Source organism: Oryctolagus cuniculus, chromosome 18 (assembly GCF_964237555.1).
Source record: "Oryctolagus cuniculus chromosome 18, mOryCun1.1, whole genome shotgun sequence".
NCBI classification, from domain to species: Eukaryota; Metazoa; Chordata; class Mammalia; order Lagomorpha; family Leporidae; genus Oryctolagus; species Oryctolagus cuniculus.
In genome coordinates, this window is record NC_091449.1 from 14008394 (window position 1) to 14019486 (window position 11093).

Below are 11093 nucleotides of genomic sequence, written 5' to 3' on the forward strand. Positions count from 1 at the left end.
ACTTCCGCCGCCCGGCCTCGGCCCGCCCTGGGCCCCGAGTGCTGCTGCCGCTCCCAGTGCTGCGCACAGAGTGGGGGCGCAGGTGGGGGTGCGCACGGGGTCAGCAGTTGGGCAGTAGGTGGGCATTTGCTCGAGCTCAGGGGGAGAGGGAGATGGTAGACCGTGGTGTGGGAGGGGCCTTGTGGCTTGAGAGCTGAGAAGCTGGGGAGGCTCTGGGCTGCAGGGCGGGGAGTGGGGGTAGACAGCGACCATTCCAGGCTCTCTGGTGCTGCTCAGGCTAAGCAGGGGGCAGGGAGGGCTGGGTGGCTGGAGGGTGGAGGGTGTGTGGTGTCACAGTCCAGGAGCCCTGTGGGGGCGGATGGCAGGCCTGGCAGGGACTATTGGCTGCACAGCTCCTCCCGGGCAGCCCCAAGGCCCCCACAGCCCAGGACAAGATGTGTGCGGTCTTGGTGGTGCTTGGGTCGATGCCGGCCAGGAGCGCCTGAGCCTGTGGGTGCTGGAGCGCTGCCCATCACTCCTCTGGTGGCCTGACTGCGCTCTTGAGTCACTGGGACATGTGGGCCGGGTCCCAGTGCCGTCCCCTCTTGAGGACTGAGACCCGAGCTATGCCCTGCCATACAGAGGACCGAAACTCCGGATTTTGCCAGAAGGTGTCAGGGTTTCACACGCGTGGGGTCTGAGGTCTTGCTTATTGTTTAAGATTTATTTTATTTATTTGAAAGAGTTGAACACAGAGAAGGAGAGGCAGAAAGAGGTCTTCCATCTGCTGGTCCACTCCTCAGCTGGCCCAAGTCCGAAGCCAGGAACCAGGAGCTTCTTCTGGGTCTCCCACGTGGGTGCAGGGGCCCAAGGACTTGGGCCATCTTCTACTGCTCTCCCAGGCCATAGCAGAGCACTGGATAAGAAGTGGAGCAGCCGGGACTAGAACCAGCGCCCATATGGGATGCCAGCCCTGCAGGCCACGGCTTTATCCGCCTCAAACCCCCCAGGGTTTGAGGTCTTAAGGGAGGAAGTGAAGTGTCAGATTCAGTTTGCAAAATCTTCCTTGAGTACAGCAGACTCTTGGGGTTTTGCTGATGTGTTTTTCTCACTTTCTGTGGCTGTTGCTTTTGTGACTACAAATGCATGCCCCAGTGGTCATGAGACCGTAGGCCTGTGGGTCCCCTGGGCCCGCCTGGAGGTGGCCATGTGAGCGCCCAGCATTCCTCACCGTCTGCTTCCTGCTCTCTGTGGTCGTCTCATGCCCAGTGGGAGGGGGTCTCATGGTTTGATCAGCTGCTTCCCAAAGCTTAACATACGAGGGTGTTTCAAAAGGTTTGTGAGAAAATCCACTTAAGCGGTGTTTATTTGGTGCAAAAGAGCCTTGAACTCCAGGCGTGATAACGCGTTTTCCGCAGGCATTTTGAGGATCCTCCTGTGAATGGGTTCCACATCGCCGCACTTAGAGACTCCCCAGCGTAGGTGCTTGTGCAGCGGTGAGGCAGCCGCTCGCGACGCCTGCATCTCACAGCAGAGTGTTTGGGGTCCAGGCCAAGCTTTGCTTCTGACTCTGGCTCCCCCCTAACGCACACCCTGGGAAGCAGTGGTTGATGGCTCAGGTACTTGGTCCCTGCCGCCCACACGGGAGACCCAGATTGAGTTCAGGCTCCTGGCTTCGGCTTGGTCCAGCCCTGGCTTCTGTGGGCATTTGGGGTGGGCACACATGCACATGCCCCCCCTCCCCCACTGCCTTTCAGATAAGTACGGGTTTTAAAAATAAACTTTTAATTGCATTTTCCATGAGCTTTTGCAGTATCCGTACACATCGTCACACGTACTGCTGTTCATTTCTGTGGAACTGTTCCCAAGGAGGCAGTTGGGGCTGAAGAATTTCGGTGACGTTTTGATCAGTTCAGTGTTGAGGCGACTGTAGCTCTGGTGTTGTGGTGCAGAAGGGTAGGCCTGCTGCTTGCAAAGTCAGCCTCCAGTTTTTGAGTTCGGGCCACTCTGCTTCCAGTCCAACTCCCTGCTAACTGCCTGAGAAGGCAGGGGAAGACGGCTGAAGTTCTTGGGTCCCCACCACCCAAGGGAGACCAGAGTAGAATTCCAGGCTGCTGGCATCAGCTTGGCCCAGACCTGGCCATTGTGGCCATTTGGGGCATGAACCAGTGGATGGAAGATCCCTCTCTGTCAATCTGCCTTCCAAATACATAAATTTTTTTTAAGTAGGCATTTTTTTTGAAGATTGATTTATTTGAAAGAGTTGCAGAGAGAGAGAGAGGTCTTCCATCCACTGGTTCCCTCTCCAAATGACAGCAAAGGCCAGAACAGCTGATCCGAAGCCAGAAGCCAGGAGCTTCTTCCAGGTCTCCCATGTGGGTGCAGGAGTCCAAGCACTTGGGCCATCTTCTACTGCTTTCCCAGGCCATAGCAGAGAGCTGGATCGGAAGTGGAGCAGCCGGGACTCAAACTGGGACCCATGTGGGATGCTGGCACTGCAGGTGGCGGCTTTACCTGCTATGCCACAGCACCAGCCCCAAATACATAAATTTTAAAAACTTTTGAGTAGGCCAGCACTGCAGCTCACTAAGCTAATCCTCTGCCTGCGGCGCCAGGACTCTAGGTTCTAGTCCTGGTTAGGGCGCCGGATTCTGTCCCAGTTGCTCCTCTTCCAGTCCAGCTCTCTGCTGTGGCCTGGGAAGGCAGTGGAGGATGGCCCAAGTCCTTGGGCCCTGCACCCGCATGGGAGACCAGGAGGAAGCACCTGACTCCTGGCTTTGGATCGGTGCAGCGCCAGCCATAGCTGTCATTTGGGGGGGAACCAATGGAAAAAGGAAGACCTTTCTCTCTGTCTCTTCTTTCTCTTTCACTGTCTAACTCTGCCTGTAAAAAAATAAATAAACCACTTTTGAGTAGGTTATCCAGGGTTTTGCAGTGTGTATCTTAAGAATTCCTGAGTTTGGTTCGTGTGTACATTGAGCAACATAAGTGAAACAGAAGAGGAAGAAAGTCGAAATGGGCGCAGGCCCAGGGCGGCGGGTGTGGGTGTTGCCTTTCCCTGCGGATGGATGCTGTGTCATGAACAGAGCCTCCCTCCTTGTTTGGAACCCGCCCTCGGGGTGAGAGCCAGGCCCGGGGTGGATCCTGCCACGTCTCACCGCTCCTGCCTTCGGCTGCTGCCTCACCCACGGTGCGGGGTCGCTGGTAAGAGGATCTCCTCTTACCCACTCCTGGGCGGTGTCGGGGAGGTCAGAGCCCAGCTGCTCCCCGTGGACAGAAATTTACTGTGGATTTTTTTGGTTGATACCATCCATGCTTTAATAAACCTTCCTTGATCTGAACTTACCATGTCTGTGTTTTTTTTTTTTATTTTTTTTTTTAAGATTTATTTGAAAGGCAGAGTTACAGAGAGATCTTCCATCTGCTCTTTTACCACTAAAATGGCTGCAGTGGCCGGAGCTGCACCAATCCAAAGCCAGGAGCTGCTTCTGGGTCTCCCACACAGGTGCAGGGGCCCAAGCACTTGGGCCATCCTCCACTGCTCTCCCAGGCCATAGCAGAGAGCTGGATCGGAAGTGGAGCAGCCGGGACTTGAGCCAGCGCTCATATGGGAAGTTGACACTGCAGGTGGAGGATTTACCCGCTTCGCCACAGCACCGCCCCCAACCCAGAATTTTAACGTGTCAGCTTTCAAAAACGGCACAGGGTGAGCACTGTCACGCGAGGGTGAGCCGCTCCCATCCCGTGTTGGGGTGCCGGGGACAGTGCTGCCTCTGCTCCAGTCCCGCTTCCTGCTAATGAGCACCTGGGAAGCAGCCAATGATGACTTCAGGCCGTGGGCTCCTGGCTTTGGCTTGACCCAGCTCTCTCTGTTGCGGGCGTTTGGGGAGTGAATCGGAGGGTGAAAGATCGGAAGATCATTGTGTCTGTTTCTGTTTCTGCCACTCCCCTTTCATATAATGAAGGCATAAATAAGCATGAGTAAGTAGGTCTGGGGCCGGCATTGTGCGGTGGGTAAAGCCACCACCTGTGGCACCGGAATCCCATATGGGTGCCAGTTTTTATCCTGGCTGCTCCACTTCTGATCCAACTCCCTGCTGGTGTGCCTGGGAAAGCAGCGGGACATGGCCTAAGTGCTTGGATCCCTGCCACCCACGTGGGAAACCCAGATGGACTTCCACTCTCCTGGTCTTGGCCCGGGTCAGAGCTGGCCGTTGGGGCCATCTGGGGGTGTGAACCAGTCTCTGTAACTCTGACTTTCAAAGTAAATAAATAAATCTTTTAAAAAAAGGTATGGTTCACATAGTTTAGAAAACTTTCAAAACTCAAAATACTATTAAGAGCCGGCGCCGTGGCTCACTAGGCTAATCCTCCGCCTTGCGGCACCGGCACCCCGGGTTCTAGTCCCGATCAGGGCGCCGGATTCTGTCCTGGTTGCCCCTCTTCCAGGCTAGCTCTCTGCTGTGGCCAAGGAGTGCAGTGGAGGATGGCCCAAGTGCTTGGGCCCTGCACCCCATGGGAGACCAGGAGAAGCACCTGGCTCCTGCCATCGGATCAGCGCGGTGCGCTGGCCATGGTGGCCATTGGAGGGTGAACCAATGGCAAAGGAAGACTTTTCTCTCTCTCTCTCATTGTCCACTCTGCCTGTTCAAAAAATAATACTATCAAGATGATTGTAGAAGAGCATATTGCAAGCTGAGCTTGGGGCGTCTTGGAAGTTAGGAGCTGCTTTGGAAAAATCAGAACACAACACCTCAGCGGTGGGTACGACAGCAGAACCCAGGAGCCAGCAGAAAGGGGCACAGTGGCCAAAGCTGACAGCCAGTTGACTACCAAGTGTGTAGCAGAGTTTTAGATGTTGCCCAAAGTGTAAAATCATCCATGCACCTGTACTGTTAGATCCTTGGTATGAAAAATACCAATGACCTCTGTAGACACTGCCTTCCAGGAGGGGTGCCTGGCCTTGGCCCTGGGGTGAGCTCTCCAGAGGGCAGGCTGTGGGTGGTTTTACAGTGAAGAAACCTGGCGGGGGCTGGCGTCAGCGTAGAAAGCGAATCCTACCAGCCATGAGTGCCCGATAGGGCGTCACGGCCACAGGTCCTTCCCTGCGGTCTACCTTCTGAAAACAGGTACCCCAGTCTGACTGGGGATGGTGGGCGGGTCCTCCCAGGTGCCCGGCTCATCACCTGCGAAGTCTAAGAACTTTGGGGACAGCTCGGAGAAGCCTAGGGCACACGGAGACTGAGGGTGGATCCGGCACAGGAGAAGCCGAGGAGTTAGCTCACATGCACACCCCCGCCGGCTCCTTGGCTGCGACAGCGAGGGTCCTGGGGGAGTGGCGTGGGGTAGAGAGGACCCCATGTGGGTGACTCTTGAGAATGACAGCCTTAGGCGAGGACCCACGCAGTGCGCCCTCCACCGGAGCTCCCCGCGGCGTTTCCACGTCGCGGTTAACTGCGTCTCCTCGCTGGTCGCCGACTTTCCCTCCCTGCCTGCCTTCCTGGCTGTCCTGATCCAGGGTTTCTGCCAGGGTCAGGAAGTGACCCTGAAGTGCTCACCATAGAGCACATTTAGCGTCCTTGGGGGGTGGGGACAGCCCAGGCGTGTGCTGCGTGGCGGTGGCTGCACACTTCACGGTCGGGGTCAATGCAGAACGTTTTCCTGAGGTCGTGGCCCTGCCCTTTTTGGTAGAACCCAGAAGTGCTGTGCCCTCAGAGCATCCTAGCAGGAAGCACCTCGGTGCCAGTGCGTCGCATAACCAGCGGTGACCCCGTGCTGACCAACGTGGTCTGGGCCAGGGCTCCAGCTGCACAGAGGCGCTTTTAAGGGTCCTGTCTAGTGTTTGCTCACTTTTTAAAAAAGATGTTTATTTGAAAGGCAGAGTTACAGAAAGAGAGAGAGGTCTTCCATCTACTTATTCATGCCCCAAATGGCCACAGCAGTCAGGGCTGGGCCAGGCCAAAGCCTGGAGGCTGGGACCCCATCCAGGTCTCCCATGTGGGTGCAGGGGCCCAGGCACTTGGGCCATCTGCCACTGCTTTTCCCAGGCTCATTAGCAGGGAGCTGGACTGGAAGTGGAGCGACCAGAATTCAAACCAGTGTCCATATGGAATGCCGGCAACACAGGTGGCGGCACAGTAGCCCCGGTTGTGTCTAGGGAAGAGCTGAGTGTAGCGACCAAGGTCTGGGCACTAGCTGTGCTCATCCCCACTGGGCTGTCCCTGCTCCCAGGGCCAGGCGAGGGAACACACGAGTGCGCGCAAGGTGCCCGTTGCCATGTGTTACCCGCCAGCCATGTATTCACACCGTCTCGTCTCCAGTTCCATCGCAGCCCTACCAGGTTCACGGTCACCTCTGCGTGGACCTGTGCGTCTGTCCTCCGACAGTGCCACACCTGACACCCCCAGACCGCAGCAGGGCTACCTTGTTGCTCTGTCCTGGAATGTGGTTCCAGCATTGCTCAGTGGCGCCACCATGGGGCAGCAGCCTGCCCTGGAATTCAGTGGTGGCTGATGGCGCTCAGTGCCTGTGTCAGTCCCTGCCCAGCCTCCAGCCCTCCTGGGAGCATTGTAGGGGGCTCCCATGCACCTGTCCGCCTCCCATGGGCTCCAGCATCCACTTGTTGAAGCAGATTCCCTGGGTCCCCAGCGTCGTCTGCTGCTCCCCAAGGCAGGAGCCACCTCTCCTCTCTCCCCTCCCCAGAGAAGACCAAGGCAAGGAGGGGTGGGGGCAGGAGAGGCCTCAAGCTCCCCTCTTTGACCTGTGGGGCAGCTCGCTTAGACCAAAGCCAGTCCCTTCATTCCTCAATGCCTGTCCTGCACCAGCCACAAGGCAGGCCCGTGGCTCAGGTGTCAGGACCAGGGAGAGGCCAGGGTCCCGAAAGCGAGGTGAGAGGGCGGGAGGACGCTGTGGTCAGTGTAAGGAGTTGGGGTTTTACTGTCTGACAGGAAGCCATTGGCCCAGCGTCCCCCTTACCCCGACCCCACTTCCCAGCCTCTCTGACCTCTCAGGGCTCGCCCATAGTGAAGCCTGTTTCCCGCCTCAGGGCCTTTGCTTAGGCTGTGCCCACCACTCGGAACATTCCCCCTGGGTCCTCTCGGGGTTTGGCTCCAGTGTCCCCTCCTCAGAGTCCCTCCTGGACTTCCGGCTCTAAATTATGTCCAACCCTGTCACTCATTCGTTCTGCGAGTAGTGACCGAGCACCTAGCATGCCCTGTGCTAGGTGCTGGGGATGCAACCATGACAAAGCCACGACAGAAATTCCTGTCCTCGTGGGGCTGACGTTCAAGCCAGGATGGGGGCGGCTAAGAGGGCAGTGAGCGGGGAGGGAGAGGAAGCGCTCGCGGCGCTGACTCTGCAGGCGGCGGCGGCGGCGCTGAGGGAGCCCCTTACAGGTGGTTCGGCGCTGGGAGATCCGACTGGCTTTGCGGGAATGGCCAGTGCGAAGGCCCTGATAAGTAGGTGCTGGGTCTAGAGCGTTTACATCGCGTTCTGCGTTGGACCCTTCAACACAACCTCAGAAAATCCCCAGGACAGCCCTGTTGGCCAAGCTTTGAAATAGTCTCGAGGGCTGTGGCTCAGCGGCTCAGAGCGGCAGGACGAGGGTTTGGCTTCAGCTGCTGCCGGCCTAGCATTCACCTGTGCGTATGCACCTGCTGAGGCCCTCCGTGCAGACGCGCGCAGGCGCACTTAAAGCACCCGCCGCGGGTTGATCTCTCTCCTGCTAGAAGCGGTCGGCGCTTGGTTTCCTCCGTGACACAGGTCCCGAGGATGCTGGTGAGCGACAGGGGCCCCTCGCGGCTCGGACCTCTCCCTCCAAGCGCTGACCCCCTGTCCCTTGCAGAGTCCCCGTGCCTCCCTTGATCCAGAGTCCCGGAATGGTCCCACCCCCGCGAGCACGCGGGTCTCCCCAAGACGCCCGGAGAAACCGACGGGGCCGTGCGCGCCGCCGGGGCTGGAGGAGGCGCTGAGCGCGCTGGGGCTGCAGGGAGAGCTCGAGTACGCCGGGGACATCTTCGCCGAGATCATGGTGAGCGGTCCCGCAGTGCAGCCGACGGCTTCGGTGTGGATGAGGCCGGAGCCCACGTGCCTGCCCCTCACGCGCTCCATGGGCGCTTCCAAACCCCGCGCAGTGACTGTGAGCGCCTGGAAACCCTTCCGCCCCACCCCTGGCTGTCTGCAGCCCTTTGGTTGGCCTACTTAGCCACCTACTCATTAGCAAATGACCTCCAGCGGGTTCCAGGCACTGGGGAAACTGGGGTGAGCAAAGCAGCCTTCTTCCGGGGAGACAGACAAGCGACCACTGTCTGTGATCACAGACGGCCATGTGGCCCTCAGGCACCTGCGTGAAACAGCCCGGCGCTGGGACATGGCTGTGGGGCTGGGCTCCTTGAACACCTGCCAGTGCTGCCTTGGAGCCCGAGCCCGAGTCTCTTCTGGAGCTGGGCTACACCCGAGATACGGACAGTGGTGTGGACACCCTAGCGGGGCAATCCGCCTGGGGCCGCACTGGATGTCCTGGGGTGGGGGTGGGGGATACTAGGTAGAAAATAAAGTGAGAGAGTGGTGGGGTGAGGAGAGGGGTATGGGCAAAGGCAAGGAAGCTCCAGTTAAGACTGGAATGCGTGAAGATGTGGGGGAAGACCTGGGTCAGGGAGAGGAACTGCGCAGAGGTCCTGTGCAGGAATGGGCTCAGGCAGCCTGGAGCCAAAAGGCTGGGGTGTGGGGAGGAGGGCAGACGAGATGATCCTCCGTCCTCGGGGAGAGAGGAGGCCTGGGAGAGTCTGAGAGGAGTTAGGGTTTTCAGCTGAGGAGTTCCCTGGGCAGACAGGGTCGGTCTTTGGAAGAGCCTTCTAGGTACAGAGAGAGGGGCAAGAGTGGAGTTTGCAAACCCAGAGGGAGACACTCAGAAGGCCAAGGGGTCAGGGGCCTCCACATTGGCAAAGTGGGTGGGGGGCGGCCAGAACTAGCCCAGGTCTCCAGATGGGGACTGAGACGCAGGGGCCAGTTTGCCTGTGTGGCTCCTGGGACAGCCAACTTGTGCCAGGAGGCTGCTGATGCCAGGGCACAGAGCGAGGCACAGGTGTGGATTGTGAGGCTGGCCCTGCCCAACCCCAGGTGTGCCGTGCGCTGCCCCAGAGGGCCCTGCCCCGCCCTGTGACCCCGGAGATGCGCGCGCTGGTGGTGGACTGGCTGGTCCAGGTGCACGTATGTATGGGGCAGGACGCAGGGCTGGGCCCACGTCGCCCTCTGGATCCCCAGTGGTCACCCGTGCCCCTCCCCAGGAGTACCTGGGCCTGGCGGGGGACACGCTCTACCTGGCTGTGCACCTGCTAGATTCCTACCTGCGCGCGGGCCGAGTGCGCCTCCGCCGCCTGCAGCTGCTGGGCGTGGCCTGCCTGTTTGTGGCGTGCAAAATGGAAGAGTGCGTGCTTCCCGAGGTATTTCCGGCGTGGGGGGGGGCGGTTGGGAGGGCGACCTGGCCGCAGCTACCTATTAGACACCTGCCGTGTGCGGATGCCGCCGCACCGCGTGCCTGCGCGAGGCAGCGGCTCCTAGGGCGCAGGACAGAGGAGGGCGGCTGCTCCGCCTGGCAGCCTTACGTGGTTGCCGTGGTTACTGGAACTTAACCAGTGAGGAAACTGAGGCAGAGGTGACCGGAGCGTCCCAGCTACACCGGGAGTAGGTGGTGGGAGGGCCCAGGTCTGAGGCAGCGCGTCCCCTCCACGTCTTGGAACACAAGGCAATGTCCCCGTTTTACAGAACAGGAAACTGAGGTCTGGAACTCGGGCCGAAGCGACCCCACGTGCTCCAGGGCAGGCACTAGAGGCCCCAGAGCGACGGCACCTCTACCTCTTCTCCCCTCCTCCAACCCGCAGCCGGAGTTCCTCTGCCTCCTGGGCGCCTGGTCCTTCTCGCGGGCCGAGCTGCTGCGCGCCGAGCGCCGCATCCTGAGCTGCCTGGACTTCCGGCTGCATCACCCGGGCCCGTTGCTGTGCCTCGGGCTGCTGGCCGCGCTGGCCGGGAGCAGCGCCCAGGTGCGCGCCCAGAGGGGGCGGGGCCTTGCGTGGGGGGCGGGGCCTGACGTTCGCCCCGCCTCGCCGGCAGGTGACGCGGCTGGCCACCTACTTCCTGGAGCTGTCCCTGCTGGAGGCTGAGGCCGCGGGATGGGAGCCGGGCCGTCGCGCAGCTGCGGCTCTGAGCCTGGCGCACCGCGTGGTGGACGGGGCGGGCTCCAGGCCCGAGCCGGCGCTTTACAGGTGCGGCCTTGGCGGAACACCTGTGATGGGGTCCGCGCGCGCTCGGCGGTGCCCCTGGCCGGCCGCTGCCTTTCCTGTCTTACACTACATTTAGTCTTGGGCGCTCATTGTGCGGGGTGGGGGGTGGGGCACCTACGCCTGACCCTTCTGCGCGTGAGAGCCCATCGGCCTTTCTCTGGGGGTGCGCCTTTGTCCAGACGCAGGGACCCCACCCTTGCCTTAGGGCGAAAGATAGAGCCTCTCCGGGGCTTGGGAGACCCTCACGGCATCCCAGCCCCGCGTCCGCGTAGGAGCGGTAGCCCAGTCACGCCCGGGGAGCACAGGTGCAGTGTGGCCTCCCGGGCCCCGTACTCCCCTCCTGCCTGTCCGGGTCCCCGGTGGAGGACGGGCAGCCTCAGCCTCTGCGTCTCCGCCGCAGCCCCGCCGAGCTGGACGCCCTGGAGCCGTGCATGGCCCGCGCCGCGCTCCGAGGCCCCGCGCCCGGCCGCGCCGCCGTCTTCCTGAAGTACGCGCGGCCCCAGTGCCAGGGCACCAGCCTCGCCGCCGCGCGCCTGCTCCGCCGCCTGCAACCTGGGCGCCCGCAGAGCGCCGGATCCCAGTAAAGAAACAAACTCTGTGTGTTCGTGTCTCCTCTCAATAAAAAATTTTTTTTTTATTTTGAGCGCTCTCAGTCCTCATTGGTCGAGTGCCTGCCCCCTCTCCTGCTTTTGATTGGTCCCTCCGGTCTCTCTGGTCTCTGATTGGATGTTCTCATCAAGTCCCTGAATGGTCGCTGGAAGTGGAGACGCAAACTCCGGACGCCTCCGCGAGGGGGCGCTGGCGGACTTCCCCACGCGTCGCCCCTGGACAGGAAGC

General features: G+C 60.3%; 1 protein-coding gene across 1 annotated transcript; it reads left to right on the forward strand.

The window, feature by feature from the left end:
- The first annotated feature begins 125 nt into the window (after positions 1-125).
- CCNP (cyclin P) lies at positions 126-10892 on the forward strand. Its single transcript, XM_070062215.1, has 6 exons — positions 126-8008; positions 9097-9186; positions 9264-9419; positions 9858-10016; positions 10087-10238; positions 10657-10892. Exons 1-6 carry the CDS (start codon positions 8006-8008, stop codon positions 10838-10840), a joined length of 744 nt encoding a protein of 247 aa, XP_069918316.1. The 5' UTR covers positions 126-8005; the 3' UTR covers positions 10841-10892.
- Positions 10893-11093: the final 201 nt, after the last annotated feature.